General features: G+C 34.8%; 1 protein-coding gene across 2 annotated transcripts in view; it reads right to left on the bottom strand.

Annotated features, from left to right (window-relative positions):
* superdeath (Suppressor of ER stress-induced death) overlaps window positions 1–21374 on the bottom strand; it is a 66524-nt gene that overhangs the window by 5607 nt on the left and 39543 nt on the right. Inside the window, exons 1-9 of one of the 2 annotated variants that reach the window (XM_085952890.1) lie at window positions 20765–20878; window positions 18111–18821; window positions 15280–15438; window positions 12872–13165; window positions 11851–12034; window positions 10389–10545; window positions 9211–9476; window positions 8645–8864; window positions 576–856 (exon numbers count right to left, since the gene is read on the bottom strand). In XM_085952890.1, the coding sequence (XP_085809016.1) occupies window positions 576–856; window positions 8645–8864; window positions 9211–9476; window positions 10389–10545; window positions 11851–12034; window positions 12872–13165; window positions 15280–15438; window positions 18111–18808 (2259 nt within the window). In that variant the 5' untranslated portion in view covers window positions 18809–18821; window positions 20765–20878. Of the gene's footprint in view, window positions 1–575; window positions 857–8644; window positions 8865–9210; window positions 9477–10388; window positions 10546–11850; window positions 12035–12871; window positions 13166–15279; window positions 15439–18110; window positions 18822–20764; window positions 20879–21374 lie in introns of those variants that run through there. The other variant, XM_085952899.1, reaches the window with a different exon arrangement.

Below are 21374 nucleotides of genomic sequence, written 5' to 3'. Positions count from 1 at the left end.
TTTAGTGTTTTATTGTATATTTTAATACATCCATTCGAATTATGGAGATATCGAAATTGATACACATTTAAAAATTGTATCGTAAAACCATATAATTTGAAATAATAATAGTGGTAAAGGAAAATAGGGCGACTTTTTTTACTATTAAAGCAACTTTGGGATGTGTGTTTATATCACTTATCTGGTCGACTCGCCTCGCCGGGCCCCCAGGCTAGAGCCCTGTCAGACCTCCCCATTGTGGGGGCCATGGAGTGCACATACTGTATGAAAATAGCGAAAGGCAAACCCGGGTCCCAAAAATGACTGAAGAATGAATGAGTAGGTACAAACTTAATTACATTCATAATAGATTTTACAGAATATGTGTAAAAAAAATAGTATCTCCGCAAACATTATAATACACCTTGTTTGCAGCATTTTTTTAAAGTATTGTAATGAATTAATAATACTATTAAGTTTCATATAGGTACTCATTGAACAAATTTATTTGTGTGCGCTCTGCACAATATAAGCACATAAGTGTTGGCTGAACGTAGTAACCAATAGATTTTTAATGGATTAATAATATTACTCACCTTGTATTCTAAATAGTGCGGTCCTTTTGCTAACATGCCGTCTATGTAACCCAATGCTCCGAGACCAGCCTTCCATGGCACAAATTCTCTCTCATGCACCAAGTATCTGGTGACGTCCAGGGCTATGTTATAGCTGAGCCTTCCTCCAAGAGCCAGGTTAAGGGCATCATCAAGAATCTGTGCTCTGTTTGGAGAGGAGATCTCTTCGAAGTGGTCTGGATCATTTAAGTGGGCGATTATCAAGCGCCAATTGTTGTCATCGTAATTTACTCGGTAAAAACCTGACAAAAAAATTAAATATACTTAATAATTAGGGAGGAAAAATCTAAAATCGTTGGAAGATGATGAAATAATGACATATTATATTTGGGGATCGAGAAGGTGTTATAATTGCGGGTACGGATTTATCGATAAATTGACTAAGAACAGTGATGTCCCGTGGTGGTAGGCAGATTAAGCGTCTCTTGGGAGCGGCGGTTGCTTGAAGGGCGGCAAATCAAGTAGAATCATTTGGTATATTATATAGAAATAGCTACCAAATGTAGTAAAAACGAAAATATCTACCCATTAAAAAAATCGGCTCACTGGTTGGAAACAAAATATATTTATTAATACAAAAGGTTTAATGTGAGTGTGTTTTTTTGTCGGGTTCGCAATGTCTAGTTTAGTTCCGTTGCCCTTCGACGTCTTTGGTGACCAGAAACGACACGTGCAGATTTGCGAATAATTACAGTCTGACTAATTAACCATGGCGCATGGAAGTTGCGTTGGCCCACAAAACTAAAGATGTCAACGATTTGAGTCTATATCGAAGTGTCGCGCCGTTATTATATCTTAAACCTTAGCGATCTCAGGCTAAAAACTAATATCATTACAAAAGACCAAAAGCGACAAGGATCGCCCTTAATTCCTCAAAACAGAGTAAATTAATGTATTTCAAGAATGACATGTAAGAATAACCAACATCAAAAAATTCCCACTTTTAGGGGAAAATGTTTTGAATTTAATTTATTATGTTTTAGTGGGTATAATATGTTTTGTTAGTAATGTATCCATGTAATACATTTCTTATATATTGGAGTCATGAAAGGATGATAAAAAATACTGTATAAAAATGGAGCGGAATTTTGTCTAGGGACGTCACTGGATTCACATCATGACCCCTCAACGAGGGGCTAACAGGACTCTAGCCTGGGGGGCCTGGTGAGGCAGGTCGAACAGTTAAGTTAAGATAAACCCACACAAAAAAGTCGAGCAGAATTTAATTTAATTTTTTTTTTGTAGTTATATTTTGTGCGCGTTTAGAAAATCAGATCAGTGTATTTTTGGCGTGTGACATTTAACACATACTTAATTATAACACATACATAAGAATTGTTCCGTTGCCTAAGAAACGAATTTATTATTGTTGGCCAAAATAAAATAAAAACAACTAGAAATAATTAAAGTTATCTTTAAGTGTCTAGAATAAACCACCGGCATTCCAATAAGCGGCCCTCCTTTACTCTAGTTTTTATTGAGCTATTAAAACGTCAATTCTATCTTATATCATACTTTATTATTTGACAAATCTGAAACATGACGTCTCGCGCAATGACGTGATCATAGCCGACCATAGTGCCCATATAATGAATGAGTATGGATTATTTTTAATAGTTTTCCAGATTTAATCGTTCTCCTCTTAATTGTGTTAATTATTCGTTGTGGAAAAACTATGTTTATTGTAGTGCCTATATGCTCCGCCTATAAGAGAAGTAGTAATTTTATTATTGCATTTTATACATTTTGTTACGTAATACTAAGATAATAATATTATTACGTAACAACATATTATTGAAGGTACGTGAACAAACTGCTGTAATTATCGAGGATTTTTTTTTTAGTAAAAAAATACCCAAATATATAATAAAGTTACTATAATGTACGTATTGTGAGGGAAATTCTACTTTTCTAGCAAATTATTTAAAAAGAAAATCAAAACAGTTGTCAGAGTTCCGGTGACTTCGACGTGCAAATTTTAAATAAGCCGGATCCGCTGGCGAGGGGGGGGGTTTTTTTTTTTTTTTCCCTACCTTTTCTTCTAACTGAAACCTTGTGAGATCTGAGAGGCAGACCTCGGTTTCCTGACTATTATTTCTAGGGTTGGGTCTTGTAAGTACATTAATGCCCTTTCCCGCATGTAATCTAGCTAAGTATTGAGCTGTTGAATTTACATTTACCTTCGCTTTTCAAACAAGTCTTTCGAGGGAAAACAGTTAAGAAAAACCCTCTTCCGAATATTGTCCTTATGGGTCCAACAAACAAAAAGTTCATCCTTTAGCGGGATGTTCGGCTTGAGATTATGATCTTGTGTGGATCATTTTATGACATCAAAGATGTTCGCCCAGTCCCTAGGGGGTATACCCCGTTTTCTGTTTTCCACAAGTTTAGCTCTCACCTGGGCTTTGAGCCCGAGTCTCATTCTAATGTACATTCTAAAGCTACCTAGTTTAACTCTTAGGGCTTCCAAACATTCTTTTACCTCTACCGCTAGACCCTGGAAGGGATCCGGCGGGGTCAGAGTACTGCCGGCCGCATCCGCTGTGGAAGAGGTACCTGTAATTGAGTGAGGAGGGGTGGATCATCAGGATTTGGAGAGTCAGGGGGCATCATCTTATGACGGAGCCTAGCTTCCTTGCGCTTGTGCTTAAAATTTTGAATTTTGTTGGCAAATAGTGTAGGTTTCTTATGAGGCCCTTCTGTCAGTCTATTCAAGAAGGTCTCTCTGTATTTAGTTATGGTTTCGGCAATGTCGATTCCATCGTGTTTTGCATTGATGCGTTTGATGCTATGGTGAGGCTTAAGTTCGTAGACGATTCGAAGGCATCTGTTCTCTATTGTTTGCAGCATCTTTAAATTGGATTTGGTGATGTCAGTAGTCCAAATTGGGGATGCATACAGCATGGTTGGTTTAATAACCATGCTATATAGTGCCTTTTTGTTTTTTTTCTGAGAGACAACTTCTACGGTTGAAGATGGGTCTAAGAACCCCCATCGCCATAAAGGCTTTTCGCCTAGCTTCTAATAGGTGAGGTGTCCAGTTCAATCTATGGTGAAGGTATACCCCGAGGTATTTCACAGTGTTACTGAATGAACAGGGGATGTCACAAACAGTAATTTTTCCTTTATAGGATTTTTGGCTCCGCGAGAAGAGAATCGCCTCCGTCTTCTCCGCGCTAACTTTAAGTCTCCAGTGACTGAAATAATCAGTTAGCTGTCGAGTGCTCTTTTCTAAGATCCTAATCGCCGTGTCAGTCTGGCGGCTGGTGGAAAGGATGGCTGTGTCATCTGCATATAGCGCCAGTGTGCAGTTGGCGGGATTTGGCATATCACTTATGAAATGATTGAAGAGCCTAGGCCCCATCAAACTGACCTGTGGTACCCCTGCATCGATAGTGCGGTGAGATGAATTCTCCCGTTTGACCACTGCAAAAAGCGCTCGACCGCTCAGGTAGTTCTGGATGATTTTTGTGATGTATACGGGCATGTTCGTGGTAAAAAGCTTATGGATTAGACCGTCATGCCAGACCGTATCAAATGCCTTTTCGAGGTCCAACAGAACCATACCAGTGGTCTTGCGCTGCCTCATATCGGCCATCACAATCCCGGTAATTCTGGAGAGTTGTAGGGTCGTTGATAGACCCTTCCTGAAACCATATTGGGTGTCCGGGAGGACTTGATTGTGGGATGGGAGAAAGCGTCGAAGGATCACTTTCTCTAAAAGTTTGCTTATGCCATCTAGTAGACTTATAGGTCTGTAGTTTACAGCCAAATAGTGGTCTTTCTTGGGTTTTGCTATAGCGACAACGTGAGCCGTTTTCCAGGTCTTTGGAAAGTATCCGCGCAGCAGACATGCATTGAAGATCTTAGCAATATGTATCCGCGCCTTCTCGGGAAGTCGTTTCAACATGTAATTTGTGACATTGTTTCGTCCGGGTGCCTTTCTGGCGATCAAGGTATTGATAGATCTAGAGATCTCGCGCGGTTCAACAATTTTAACATCATCGGGATCGATGTCTTCTTTCGCAAGTGCAAGAATTGAGTTGTTCACCAAGGCTTTAGTAGCTGAATCGGTGTCCGACTGGATTTTAGTATTATTGACGAACGCATCGGCAAGTGCGTCTGCTTTTTCGAGATCTGAGTACACGAAATTTCGACTAGTCGCATTCTCTCTGAGGGGCTTTATAACAGACGGGCCCGTTAATCGCCCTGGATAGTGCCCAGAGCGAGTTCCGCGGGTCGTCTGTATAAATTCTGCAGTCCTTGAGTTTATTGTCCCAATGCTCGGCTTGTAGTTCTGATACTATCTTCTTGATTTTACCTTGCAAAGTATTGATCTCACTTTGATGAAGTGATTTGTGCGTCTAGCTTTGTTCCAGTCCTTGCGTAGCTGGTTTCTAGTATTGATGAGCTCTCTGGCCTCATCATTAAGATCCACCCTGATGGGATTTTTCTTGATTTTCGGAATATAGCGACGTCTCGCTGTGAGAATAGTCTCAGTGAGTTCGACGGCCGCTGTCTCTATCTCTACCTCCGTTTGAAAGGTTCTAGGCGTGAGATCAATGCATCGATTAATATGCCTCTTGAATAGGTGCCATTTGGCTTTAGAGTAGTCAAATTGGATTTTACTTTCTTTATCGTATTCGCCTCCAACTTCGAAATAAATTGGCAGGTGATCCGACTTCAGAGCATTAACAACTCTCGGGACACCGGTTTCTGGGGAGTTGTTTGCTATCACAAAATCTAAAACTGCTGGGTTGCAACGAGCTTGGACACGAGTCGGCTCGTCAGGATGTGAGATTGAGAAATCGTATTTCTCTGTAATCTTTAAGAGGGCATTGCCACGGGCGTTGTTGGAATGGCAGTTCCAAATCTTATTATGTGCATTAAAATCACCTGCTAGGATGACTGAGCCTCTGAGGTTGGCAAGGTAGACCACCTCTGCCTCGCTCATTTTTTCTTTGGCATGCCCATATACCGAAATTATGGCATGTAGGCGTCCATTTAAGTTTACTTCAACTGCCGTGGCTTAAAATCCAATGAGAGGCTTAATTGGGATGTGAGCATGTTTTAAGTCTTGATTGACTAGTATCATGACACCCCCGCCCTTCGCTGGGAGAGGGCGGTCCTCACGATAACAGTCAAAACCGGGAACGGTCTTTTGGTTTAAGGAATGTCTCCTGAATTAAAGCAATGTCCACGTCTAGCACCCGGAGTAGGTCAGTCAACTCCGGTCGCTTATCGCGCTGAGCAATGCTGCGGGCGTTCCAGGAGATTATTTTTAGTGGGCGTGTGTTAGCCATTTAGGGCAACATGCCGCATTTAATAAGCAGAGATTCGGCTCTGTCAAGCCTTTCCTCCATGGACAGGGTAGGCTCTGCTCGGATAGAGCGAGTCATTTTGATACATTCCAGTATGGATGGAATGTCATCAATGGTGACACCATCCTCTTCATGAAGGAGTGAATTCAGTGCTTCCTTCCACCAGAGTTGAAGGAATGGTCCTACTGTGGGGGCTTGACTGATTAGCTGCTGCGGAAGCAGATGTTTGCGGTCCCGTGAGAGCTGCCGTGTATGATAGAGTTTGGGGGTCTGCCGCTCAGGTTTATACCCCTACGATATTTTATAGTGAGGAAATGCGCATGCGCGGATTTTTTGGGCGACCATTTTTTTGATAGAATGTCTTTTGTTTTCGATTTTTCTCGGAGCGGCTGTCAAAATCGTTTTCCATTTTCAAATAACTACGGGGAGATTTCGATATCACATTTGCAACTCTTTGGTCGAGGAATAATATTAAAATTTTTAATTTAAAAACTTTTTATTTATCCAATATGGCGAAGGGTCGCATGTTACTATCACAAAAGAGAGTCGAGATCAGTGCTCAGTGACGTCCCGTGGGGGTAGGCAGAATGAGCGTCGCTTGGGGGCGGCAGTTACTCAAAAGGCGGCAAATTGAGGAGAATCATTAGGTATATAATATAGAAATAACTACGTACCATAGAGCTTAGCTTTAAATTCTAAAAATTCATAAAACTTAAAATTCAGCTCGTTGATTGGAAATAAAATGTATTAATTAACATAATAGGTTTAGCAGGAGGGTATTTATTTTGTCGGGGTCGTGATGTCCAGTATACTACCGTTGTCCTTGGACGACACGTCCTTGGTGAGCAGCAATGACACATGCAAGTTGTCAGTTGTAGTATTTTTAAATGTATCTGAATCCGTGGGCTCTCAATATTGTCTATTAAAGTAGAGATGGCATTTAAATTAGGTTTAGTGGTATATTTTGTTAGTAATGTATCCATACAACACCTTTCTCAGATATTGGAGGATGAAAGGATGATAAAAAATACTGTATAACAAAATGGGGTGGTATTCTGGCGCTGCCTAGGGGCGGCATTTTGTTTAGGGACGTCACTGACTAAGAACAAGTGAATGACCGTGATTGAGTGAGAAGTGAAGTGACTAATGACTTGCCCGAGACGCTATGAACAAGAGACGAGTGACTGTGAGCGACTGTGTCGAGTGATGAGTCAGGAGTGAGTTTTTCTCAATCGTCATTCGCTATTTGTATAAATGAAATCAATCCATTACGAAAGTCACTGTTTCTCTAGTTTAATAAATCATAATAGTAGTTTTTTAACTAGGTTATGATTGAGAAGCTTGCTGATCGCAGTGTCTTACGACTATGAGGTGTTTTGATAAGCAAGCATGAGATATCCGACTGCTATGTCATTGTTTGTGACAAAACGCTGTTGCTAGATGAAGCAATTGATAGTTAAATGACTTGTTGATTTTATTTTTTCTAAATTCAAGCTGACCAGGCATACGATTATTGATCGCTATATATATATAATATAACGAACGAATAAATAAAAAAGTACAGTTCACAATGTTAACGTGTATGAAATAAAGTAATGTATATCGTTAAGTTAGGTTAGGTTAGATAAAAATATTCATAACAACGTACCAATAAAAATTTGACTTCCAAAAAATAAAATTTTGTTGTGTAATTTGAAAAAATGTTATTAATGATTTTAATGACATATTGATTATTTAAAATGACGTATTACGGTCACCCTCAATGGTTGAAAATATAGAGGAGGAATGATACTATATCCCTAGGCAAAGATCTGTATCATGTATCTGTATCATTATATACAGTGTTTATTGAAATAGCAGCATGTATTTTATTCAGCTAATGGGATTCGAGCCTAACCTGTTACGAATGCAGTTTATGCTACTTTTATTTCACAGATAAAAGCAAGATTTAAATATACATACGTAATTAAGGATTGTAATACCAATATTTCAAAACCGGTATTACAGTATTTATCAATACCGAAATACCGGTTTTAAAAATCCAAAATACCGACATTTTCGGTATTAAGAAAGCACACTCGTTTATGTTTTGAAAATGAATTATAAGTTATGTGCTCAAATATATTGAGTGAATCCAACAGAGGTGAAAAAATAATAAAACAAATTTCATCAAATATATTTTATATACCTAAGTGATTGTCGCGATGAATTATCATAATATTATTTCGAAATAGAAAACATCCGTGACAAAAATGTTCAATTATTCTATAATTATTATTGATCACTGTACAAGCGTTGAATTTAAGAAGGTTTTCCTGCAGCCGGACTTATTTGCACTAGATGAAATTTTGAGAGCTTTAGTTAAAATTATCAATATATTCAAATTATTTGTAAAAAATCACCAGTTCTACAATTATGATCAATACATATTTTTAAATGTCAACATAATAAATGTAGTTATGTTGGCTTTTGCTATAAAATAATATTTCAAAAAGATTTAAATAGCTATATTTATTGATAAGCACGTACTTCTGTTTTTTATGTTTAAGAAATACCGGTATTAGTACCGGTATTCAATAAGAAATACCGAAAAACCGGTATTGACATTTTCATTTGGTATTGCAATCCCTAGTCCTAATATGACGAATAATTGAAAATAAATTAGAGTTTCTAATTCCTTTGTGTTTCTAGATATTTTGATCTTCTTACCGGTCTGGTTTATATTGAAAATAATCCAGTCGTTGAACGATACATTCGTGTCTGACATTTGCAAGTCTTTTGTTCCTCTCATCCACTCCACTGGTTTCGTGTTCTCGAAGTCGGCATCCGTCTTGCTGGTGTAAGTGATGGGGATCCACCACAAGGGTCCATCGACTTTTTTGTTATGCGCGTTACGCTCACTTTCATTCGTGACCAAGACAAAACGTTCCTGCAAACAAAAGAATTGGTAAAGTAAAAAAAATGCTGAAAAACAAAATTCGGACCACCATAACAAGTAACAGGATATGATATTAAAGCTGATCGAAATAAAATAATGGGTCATTGAATAAAACATAAATTATGAATTTTAGATATAAAGGAGTAACAGAAGCAGATATGGTAAGATTGATGGTTGTAAAACACGAAATAAGATAGCTACCATCTTTTAACAATAAAATTAGAGATAGAGGTGGACCAAGATAAAGAGAAGATAGTGCTCAAAGAGCTTCGTACGCTCGACAACTAACATATTATATGCAGACAAATAATACCAAAGCATGGTGACGGTCACCAACCTGCTGTAGATGCATAGCATCTGTTTCATAGTCCCGTTTAACATTGACAACCGGGAAACCCGTTTGCAATGTCCAAGTGTCCATGATCTCTTTAACACTCATGGAATCATCGAAGACACTGTCGTTTCTGGCCTGATCTGTGAGCGCCTTCCACAAATCATTTTGCTCGGCGCTTTGGAAGCGCTTTTCTTTAAGGTAGTTGGTGATACCTTGGTTAAAAACTGAGCTTGTGAGGAAGTGGTCCATCATTCTGATTATAGCAGCGCCTGGAATACAATTATTATCATCCGATAAACATAATATTAAATACTGAGAATAAAACAATTTTTTTAAAATTTTATTATGTAGCTTTTCAAAAATTGGCTGTGTCATTGGAACGATTGGGAATACAAGGATTTATTGAGGGTCCGAAAGGTCTAAAATTAGGAATCTTTGCAAGGTAATCCTGAATAATCTGTATATTTTATAGGAATTATGACGTATAGGTCATCGTGTGATTTTGTATTTTCTCATCTAAGAATTTAATATTTAATGACCACGTAAAATATATTTGTATATAACATCATCGTGTTAAAATTGAGAATAATACCATATTATTCGTACATTGAATGCCCGTCGTTATAGCACTTATTCAAATTATTATTTTATCAAAGCTTTTCTATTATATATTTTCATTTAATTTAATATTATATAGTAAAATATTTTTGGTGAACTTTTCAATAGAGCTTTTATTTGGCAGGTAAACTTCTCTGACATTACGAGTCCATTATTAACTCCATTGAAAAGTTTATAGATTACATTGTAGGTACTATATAATGTCAAATTCGATGAAAATTCAAGATATTATGCACTTTATAATCTCTGACATCTGATGTACCAAAAGTGGCTTTATTGTCAATTTTAGTACGGCTACGTATACAACAATACTCCATTATGGTATTCATATATTTTATGTGATCATTGAATGTTAATTTCTAAGATGAGAAAAAACAAGTTATCATAATGACACAAATACGTATTTTTCAATTTAGGCTAAGCTGGGAAATATGTTTGAAATTTGTAATTTTCGACCTTCACACAGAAAATTGGCCCTTACTATTTAATGGATCTATTTAAAAAAAACTCATGGTTTCTTGACTTACTTTTAATATAAATATCTACGAATATATATATTTTACCTTTCCCATAAGAAATTCTGTCAAATATTTCATTGATTTCATCAGGATTGCCGACTTCCACCGATATTTGATGAGAAGAAGTCAAGGCATCCAGGCTGAATACGTTTTGCACTTCGTGGATGACAAATTGGTCCATCGATTTCCACGACTCTTCCACCTGAGAGAGAACAATTGAATACATTTTTGAAAATCTTTTATTATTTATTAAATCGCTTGACTGGTATAGTCAAGGTCTTACATATCACTAGGTTCAACACAATATATTCGTATAAGAACATTAATCTCTAGTCAAATGAATGAATGTATTTTACAGATATTGGATTTACTAAACCTGTAAAAGTAAACCTTTGTTCACGTATAAAATTATTATTTCCACAATCAAAAATTAAAAGAAGTCACCCAAAAGGGTCAGAACTTCCTCTAAAACCTTCCAATAAATCTTTTTCGTGTTTTTAAGAAAAACCACTAAATACAATATTCATGTACCTATAATTTAATTAATAACTATTTTTCAGTCCATAATGCGAATGATAGTAATGCCATTTTCATTCGTTTTTTTTCATCTGCCAACAACTTCGAAAAAATGTTTCGAAAGAATGTTGGAAGTACGCAGAATACCTGCGCGCATTTTATGCACCTTTAAAAAAATCATATTATATAAACGACGTGTACGAATTCATTGGTAAATCATTTTAAGTATTTTTTTTTCACATTAACTTCACTGGATACCTTATAAAAACACTATCATCCACAAAATTAGTTTTTAATGACTATCTGTAGTTTATTTACTCTTAATTGTTATTACAAGTTAATTACTTATATATACCTGCTTGTAAGACAAAAATTAAAAATAACAGCAACTAACATTAACTTCGAATTGACCAATAGTGCAGCCTAGAATTGGTTGTGTGGTTTTGTTGAATAACATATTAGGTACATTAGGACTTTTCGAGGACTGCGGTATCCAGATTGATAAGGCCTGTCACAGATTCTGTTTGAATCCATATTATATATTCTAATGTAGTTAAATGGAATAGTACAATACTTAAATCCATTAGAATTCAAATTCAAATTCCATCAAGTACCTTCGGTCGATAGTATTAATATCATATTACTCTTCTGCAACATCTTCTTGGCTACGTGAAGGAAGGCTATGTTGTCGACTAAATTGGAGGTGGTTGTTAGTTAATAATGGAAGTGCGGTTAAAAATGGGAGGAGCATGTTAGTTCACACTTTTTACATGTAGCCATGAAGATGTTGTCGTACAATATATATTATTATAAATTAGTAAATTTATACTAAATGCAAGGTGCTAGTATTGCCTAATTGTGTGTCTTTGCTTAAAAATACTAAAAAAATAGTATAAACAAGATAAATTATTTGACTCATGTAGTACCTAATTTAAATATAATTTTCAATGCATTATACATATGTAATACGAGTATAATTATTGATACTTACTGCATCTACTCCAACGTATTCAACGTAGCTGGCGAAACCCTCATTTAACCAGAGATCAGACCACCACGACGGAGTGACTAAGTTCCCAAACCACTGATGGGCGAGCTCGTGCGCGACCACCGTTGCTACTCTTGGCTTGTTGATCCTCGCGGATACTTCCTCGTCATACAGCATGGCAGTTTCCCTGAAATTAATGGTTTTCTGTTACCAATTTATGACAACGTAATTATTACACCTACGCATTTTATATAAAACGACCAAAAAAGGAAGGCATATAAAACCTGGTAGATTCTAATGGTGTGATTTTACTTATATGATGTTCGCAGTGGTGTTTTCGCTAATGCGATTAAAAAAATGTATAATTTATGTCTTATATTTAAGTATATCTTCATACAAATCATTCTATAATACTTTATGTATCTACTAAAAAAATACACTTTAGAATAGTTTTTCAGAAGTTATACCGTTAAGAAAGTAATAAGACATTGTTATTGAGTTACCAACAATATATACTAGAAACTGCTGTTTTCCATGTTATTTTTACTGCATTATAATGCATTTACTTATAATGCTACCATTGGATAAGTGAAATTGACCGATGCAATAATCGCATGCAATCATCACACGAGTAAAATCACCGCCATTTAAATGTACGTATTAAATTCTATTGCGACGATCACATAAGTATAATATATACTTTTATAAAAGAAACTTTAATATTTTTGTAACGAAAATAGAAAAAAGGCGAAAAAGATGTAATTAGAACAATGAGGCACAAACTTTTTTAGGTAACGACAATGATAATTATATTTATTTTATAAATCTGTATTGACAGTTCACTGCACATAGTAGGTACAAGTGACGCTGTAAATTATGTACACTCTTTAGAGTCAAAATATGTTGATATTTATTAATAAGATGTTATTCAGTATCTCTGAAATAGACGTCGCTGATACTGCATACCAAACTCAATTGAAGTTATTATAAAGTTTTTAAAAAAAGGCGATGAAATTATTTTTACCTGAATGTCATCAGTCCCCAATTTTCCATGGCACCAGCGTTAAAATCCGGCAAAGCAATCATATCCATTTTGGGTAGGGGGAATTCAATTTGGTAGAATTGTTCAAAGTACTGCAGGATCTTGGGTCCGATGGTGAGGGCGTACTTGGCCGTCTCGATGGCGTCGCTGCGAGCCCACACTGTGAAGTTGCCGACTGACTTCTTGGAGAAGTCGGACACGACGAAGGCCACCAGGTAGGTAGACATGGGGAGAGACTCGCGGAAGTGCTCCCATACGTAGTCAGGCAGGCCTTCTCTGGAGAAAGAAAGATACAATATCCAAGATGGAAAAAATTACAAAAAATGAGAACAACGGATAGGTACGCGATAATAACTTAAATAGATAACAAAAAAATTTGGTAACGGTAAAAATTATAAATAATATAGTAAGTACTGTTGCCAACACAATAATGTATCGATAAAGCTTGTGATTGTATTAATTCAATTTGACCAAAATATCATATCCGTTTGGTTTTTTAAATATCACATTTTCCCCGGGTAACTGTCGGTCACCTGGAAACGAGTTTATGGTAATAGTCCCTAGTTAAAAAAACCAAAATAGTGGTGATTTACCAATTTCTTTCGGGGGCAGGGTGTGTCACCAGGGGTGTCAACTAATTACAACGTTTTTCTTAGGTACAAATCTTGCAATCGATTTTTAACTAACTTCCCGACTAGCTAGACATTTGAAACTTTTAGAATATATCAGAACACGATGCCAATGCATTTTTTAATACTTTTAGCCATCTTTAAGTAAAATTGAATTTAATTTTAGTTAATTCTGTTTTGTATGAAAAGTTATTTCGATACCAATATTGGTTGCTAGGGGGTCCTAGCAACTAAATTATTGTAAATAATATATATATACGTGCGTTACTATGGAAATCAATGGGGGGACATGCTCGTCGAAGGTCAAAATTGAGTTTTTATAGTATTTTCAAACCATGATCCTGGACACTCCTTAAACGTTGTAGATAATCTATTTATATACTTTTGAAGCCTTATTAAACATTTGATGACTGCATAAAGTATTTTTGTTACATAAAATAGTATTCTTTTAAACCTCTCGCTCTAATGTTTTAGAATATAGTCATACTTCGGTACATAACTGTGCAGTGGTGTTAAGATTTTTTACGTTTATTAATTTTTAAACGCATTTATGAAACTATTAGTATAATTTATTACGAGATAATTTTTGTAAAATATTCACGATAAAAAATTATATTGATAATCTCTGTGATCCCAAATTTGACAAGAATTAGGCATTTTATTATTCAAAAAATCGGCAAGATTAACACATTTGAAACTGATTCTAAAGATATTTATTATAAGCTATGTCTTTGACCATTCAAGTGTGATAAACATCTTAAGAATAATGGTTGCTTTATAATAATTATTGACCTAAGAATAAGGTAGTGTTTTTTTGAAATACGCCATTTCTTTTGTCATTCCCTAGTGGTTAAGCTACAACATACGGCCGTGGCCATAAATTGACAAAGGCTTCAAAATTATATAAATAGATTATCTACAACGTTTAAGGAGTGTCCAGGATCATGGTTTGAAAATACTATAAAAACTCAATTTTGACCTACGACGAGCACGTGGGCCGTTAAGTACAAATTTTTTTGATCGTTTAAGCTAGTCAAGTCAAGTTTATATGATTCAATGGAAAATTTAAAAACGTATATAAAAAGTTCTTTTTATCTTGTAATTATTTTTATATAAGATCTACTTTGGAGAAGAAAAATCCTCCGCGATCTACTTTTTCTGAAATTAATAACATATATATTGTAAGTATAGTATATAATATAAATAAAGCGTTGTACATAGAAAATTTTTATTTAGATAACTGTGGCTATTTTATTTTGAATACATACATTTTGTTTTGAACTTCCGGAAGCTTGAATTGAAGCTTGAATTACTTATCCTACAATGTAAGGTGTCTACAAGTTTTGTATAATTGGGGATTTAATTACTCAATCCATTCTCAAACATGACTCCAAATGTTCGTCCGTTAAAGTTGTTCTGTACTTCGATTTTATAATTTCCATTTGCGGAAACGCTGATTCGCACTAGTATGTCAAACCAAAACAGGCGAACAAATTTTCAGTACATTTTAATAGATTTGAAAACTTATCTGCATCCAAATTATGAATAAATAAATAAAATATTTTTAGCGATCGACCTTATTGACACCCCTGTAGACTGTTTGAGGTTCCTGGAAGTGTCAATCACGGGAGATAACACTACGCAAAGAGAGCTCGCTTACCGAACAGTAAAAAATTAATTCAAGACAACTGGTATTTTTGTTACATTAAAATATGACACGAAGGTGCAGACATTCTTATGATTTGCATCTTAATTACTTACACTGTATCATTTTGTCCCAAAGAATCCATATTAGAAATTGCAGTCATATTTTTGGGGTGAGCGATTGATATGCTGAAGCGAGCTTTTAAAGCTGGTTCATCAAAGCACGGAAAAGCTCTTCTGGCGTCAGTAGGCTGGAACTGTGTGGTAGCTATCCATCTGTAATAAGAATCAGGTTGTAATGTACACTTTCCTCATATTAAAATATTTTTTTAAATGTATCGGTATAATATTTGACAACCTCACATAATCATGTCTTCTTAAAACTACAAGACTGCTATTTCATTGATTAAATAGAAAAGTTAACAAAAACTTTACTAAAATTTCTTTGTTTGAGTTTCAATTTATAGTCTTATGTCGAGCGAATAAGTTCTTATGATCGAGGCAAAACGTACGCGATCACAAAATATGACTACTGTAGACTTTCAGTATAACTTTTAAGATATCACGTTGAATACACCCGGTGTCTAAATGGGGTAGTGGTGAAGAGAAAAGATTAGAATTTCTATCCATCAAAAAATTGACATACTATTGATTGCTTTCATATTTATAGTATTGTGGTCCAATGCGTAAGGCACTGGCTTCTCATACTGTGGTTCTGGGTTTGATTATCAGTGAGGTCATAATACTCGTTTATTTGTGATTTGAAGCGCTTAGTTACAAAAGCCCCTAAAACGGTTTTTGAAAATTTTTGAGTCAGATATGTATTTAGATGGATATTTTTGTTACCTATATGATAGCCAAAGATTGAACTTTAAGAAACGCCAAAAACCGTCAATACGTATAAGTTCACATATTTAATAGATATGAGTTTTTTTCATTTTTCTCAAAAATACCTAAAATCGTTTTTCTCATTTTTCTCAGAACTACCTAAAATCGTTTTAGGGGCTTTTGAAACTAGGCGCTTCATTTTATCAAGCGTGTTTTTCATTGTTTCACTACTATTACTATTATGCTATAATTAGACCCCGTGGCATGTTGCAATATTGAATGATTTTTTTTATAAGCTTGTTTTAGAACGTGTTCAGAATAAATTTCTTCGACATCTTTATTTTAATGTATATAATTATTTCCCTTTTGACAGTTTCTTGAACGAGTATTTTCCGACTAAATTTCTTCAAGGCATGCTCGCCTTTCATTCTCTTGAAGATTGTAGGTGACTTCTGCTCTTAAAGCATTTTTTTGCTCTCACTTGGTATAGTTTCCAATTAGTGGTACTTTTTTCCCTATTTGCAACTGTATTCTTCAACATCTTTGCAACAAACTCATATACCTATTACATTTCGCGCGCGGTGATCTAGTAAACAAAACGTCCGCGTCTAAATCTTATGGACCAAATTCGTTTCTTTTCAACGTGTGTTTATTTGAGAGCATGTCCCCAATGCGTGGTGTGAATGGCAATTAATAATCACTCCCCATAAATAGTTTTTATTGAGCTACGAAATTGTAGACGAGGCTTATTTAGCTGTACTATTGTTAAATTCTATTTATACCAGATTAATGATTGTATTATATTAAAAAAATCATATTATTAAAAATGGGCAGGTACAAAATATTGCATATTAGCTTCAACCGTGTGGTTGAATGCCGGTTACATTCTCTCAGAAACATTTGGATACATATAACGACTGCTTAATCTGCAATCCGGCTAACTGTACTTTTGACATTAATGAGATTAAGGTGGAATTTAGTTATAAAGCATGTTTTCTATGCTCATACAAAAATTAAAACTTCTAAACCTATAAATAAATGCGTTATCGTTCTTCAAACCAAACAGCCAACTGCAAGTGCCAAATTTCCAATATCGTAAATGGAACATCTTCGCTCATTATACAATTTTTCTTTATATATAAAAGCGAAGCTAAAAAAGTGTATTAATTATTCATAGTGCAGGTTATTTGTAAAAAAATCCAAGTGTACTTTTGGAATTGTTAAATTCCGCTCGATAGTTAAATTATTTTGTTTTTCCTCCTTCCTGAACAATTTGCTCAAATGGAGTTAGCCGGTTTGCAGCTTAAGCAGTAAATAAATGCTTTGATCTTTGGCTGAGCTATAAAAATCTCAATATTAAGTGTTAATTGATAATTTTGACTTCTTAAATTTTGGAGAAGCCTTCGTCTACTCAACATAATTTATATCTTCATTGACAATATATCTTTTAATTTTATCACTATAATGTACCACGATGCCTATGAATTAGTATACTAGCATTGAAAAAATCACATATATGTATTGTTAGTTGTGACCTCACGAGTAGAGTTGGGTTTCGGGAATTTCCCGACAGGAATTCTCGAGAAATTTTCGAGATTTTCCATCCCGGATCTCGAGAATCTTTTCTCGAGATTTGGGATTCCTTCATTATCAAATATTAATTGAAAAAAAACGATTTTCTATATGAGAAAAGTGGACAGAAAACATAAAACGTTCATTGGGGCATTTAACACAATGAAGCCAACGTCGACTCAAAATGAGCGCTATTTTTGCAACATCAGGGAATTTTGTGTCTCAAAAACGTATGCAATTGTCAGACGCAGCGATTGACAGCTTGTGTTTTTTGAAAGTCTATTTTAATAAGTAATGTTTTGAATTATTTTGTTTTCCTACATCTATTTTGTTTTTCTTCTTAAAAATCATATTTTTTCGAATTTGCCTGTTTTTACACTGATTTTAGGATTTTTACATGTTTTTTTTTCAATTTACCGATATCTCGAGAATTCTTTTCTGGAAATCCCGAATCTCGAGATTGAAATTTTCTCAGGAAATACCCAACTCTACTCACGAGTAATCAAACCAATTACTTCAAGTCAAGATTCATATCATTTTTAATTTACCTTGTTGTATTGTCCATAATATATGAACTCCTATAGAATCCATGCAGATTATCGTTCAACTTTCCAATGAATTTCATATTGATCGAATAGTAATTATCCTTGGCCAGAAAATTTTTTAGATGAATAATGTGGAATTGTTTATCTGCATCAACGGAGTTTCCGATTATCTTCTCAAATTTCTCTGAATGGGAATCATTCAGAGGAATGACATCCGTGGAGAATATATTAAGTTCAGTTGCGTGAAGAGTTATGTTATCATTTTCTTCCTTCACAAAAACTGTGATGTTTACTTCTCCGTTGTAAGTGAAATTCCCATCGAATATAAACGGAATTAATTTTAAGCTGTACTTGATCGGGATTATGCTTCTTGGAAGTCTGACGTTTGATTTAATTGCGTCTTCTTCGTTTTCTAACTCGTTTGTATTCTTATTTTTGTCATTCCGATGGATGCTTGATACTGTGTCGTCTGCGTGTGATCTATTGTCGCATTTTGAGTTGAATTCTGGCGGCAAGTCGTACGTCGGACAGGTAGCAAAATTATACACTAGTAGGCCAGTTGCTACAATTGATATAACGTATATTGCTGCTAATAAAATTGCTAGACTCCTCGAAATGCGATGTCCTTTTTTGGTTTTTGAAAAAGTGAGTGACGGCGGACCCCCGTCTACTATTGTTAGGGCTTCTCGTACTTGTGTCATCTTGTGTAATGATCTGAAACAAATAAAAATAAATTCCGTTATAATTTATTATTATTTAAAAAACACATAGGGTTTGTTTATCAGATTACTTCATCAGTAGTCACGGTAATGGCCCTCGACCTGCACGTCCAAGTAAGAGGATCGATCACCCTCTTCTTGAGAAGAATCAACACTGCGGGTGTCCATCCAATCGATGTGGTCGGTATCCACCAAGGGACAACAAAAATATCTGTTTTTTTCCGGATGTGTCTTGCAGGCTTCAGATGAGACAATTATTAAGACTAACGGTTAAATGACAAAACAGAACGGTGATAAAACAGAACATGAAAAAACAGAACAGTGACAAAATAGAACAGCGATAAATATAACTTTGACCTTTCAGGAAAAATATAACATTTAATATTGAAACTGTCCTATCTCTATTATGTTGATAGATTTTTAATAGCACAGATTTTCAATACCCCGTTAAAAAAATCAAATTATATTATAATTTCTGTATTCCTAATCGTTGGAAAGCCTCAATTAAGCGGAACTCATTTCGGTGTTGCCGGGAAGCTTAGGTATATCTCGTCTTAATCAATATAATATGTTCAAATGATTGGGTGACTAGGTACAACGAAATAATGAGTTTAATAATTCGGTAGAGATATAAAAAGGAAATTTAGATATTTGAATATGTGTTGTAATCTATCATCATATTAATAATATTTATTTATTTGGCCAACGGTATCCTTTTTTCAGTATTCTTGAATACGCTTGAATTAAACGTCCCCATATAAAAAGGGATGGATAATTTAATTCTTATCAGGTTTTTAGTTGAGACATTGTATACAATTATTCATAGTTTGCGGATACAAATTATTTCCAAAGCTCCATTAATAAATGCATTTTATAATCCGTTGCATATCTTGTATTTTCCCAAATTTAATCATTTAAGTGGTTTTATAGTAAAGGGTGCTAATCTAAGGTAAATTTAGCAGCTGCATAATTGCCAAAATGTCGGTTTATATATACAGTTACAAATATTTATATATATTTCGTTTATCAACATAAGTTTTATAAGTATTTAATTAATAAATAGATACGACAAAAACGAATGTTTTATTTTTCCTATGGCTGTCCTGTTTTGTTACTGTTCTGTGTTTTCATTTTCTGTTTTATTTTGTCCATTTACCAAGACTAACACACTGGGTACGCCAATTCCATTACAACAATCAACCATGGTGACTTCGTGACCAAGCTACTCGATTATCGTTTGATAGAACATGTGCCGGAATGCACATGCGAACACGACCATCAAGACACTAAACACTGTAATGTGCTGGGATGAAACTACCAACATGGGGTATAATTTAAAATGGCCTCCAAGTCGTTAAATCAACCACTGACGGCGTCGTGTTCAAGCACACTGTTGGGCTGAATACCAGACAAAAGTGATCGAGGGTAAACACCGAAGAGGTGAAGGGAACAGGTGAAGTAATTCACATTCAAGGTTAATATGAAAATTAGATCTGAAGATAATGTTTACTTCGACAAAATGAAAAGTTTTCCCGAGCACAAAGAAAAATAATTTATTAAAATACCCTTCAGGGACTTATATTTGGGTACATCAAAATTTTATTACATCTTTGCAGTCAAATAATGGCGAAAAACCCGTGAAGACAATAAGGTATTATAATGTTTTTCTCGTTAAAAAAGTTCTAGGTAATACCTCTTTGGTGTTAAAACATTTGATAAACAGCTTACGCAAATTTGTTTGCTAAGTAAGTACCTTCATTGAATAATATTATTCTTATGGAGATGGATGTTTTGGGCCATTCCTTTGTTCCTACTTGTAAATATTGTAACTTTATGTATATTTTATATTATAAATATAATCGTAATCTATATAATATTATAAAGTCACTCTGCCGTTTCAATTTCAGTTAAAAAAAATATAGACAGGGTCGTACTCACATTAATTCAGATGCCAATTATCAGCACTTATTTTAAAATACACGTATAATTTAATCATATATTTACACAATAATACCTATAAAAAACATCTAATTATGTGGTACTATCTTGGTTTTTATAAACTGAAAACAAATATTTTTTTACACACAGCATTATTTAGAGTTCAGTGAAATAAACTTTTTAAAATGAACACGAGTATAATAATAGAAATAAAATAACTTCATTTAAAATTACAGAACATTGACAAGTTTATTCATCGGTGATTTTATGACTGAGTACAGCCCTGTTGCGAACATTGCAAAATTGACTTGTAGCTAACTTAATCAATAGACCAGAGGTCCTTTTTAACAACCACTTTGGTATGTCTATGCACCATAACATGTTTACGTTGGTAGATGTTAACCATTATAATAACTAGATTGTCATCGACCATCGTACTGTCAAAAATGTGGAAAATGGTCGCTTTGAACCTTTTAATAAAAATTGATCGTATTTACAATAAAATTATTAAATGATGTGATATAATAAGTCCGGGGTACCATTATAATAACTACATATTTTTGTATAATAATATAACAAAATAATAAAGTAACTAGATGTTATTGAATTA

Source organism: Rhyacophila brunnea, unplaced genomic scaffold, assembly GCF_057557595.1.
Source record: "Rhyacophila brunnea isolate RB1 unplaced genomic scaffold, BYU_Rbru_1.0 scaffold_10, whole genome shotgun sequence".
NCBI classification, from domain to species: Eukaryota; Metazoa; Arthropoda; class Insecta; order Trichoptera; family Rhyacophilidae; genus Rhyacophila; species Rhyacophila brunnea.
The sequence above is the reverse complement of the archived record's forward strand: the minus strand, read 5'-3'. Positions and strand labels throughout refer to the sequence as shown.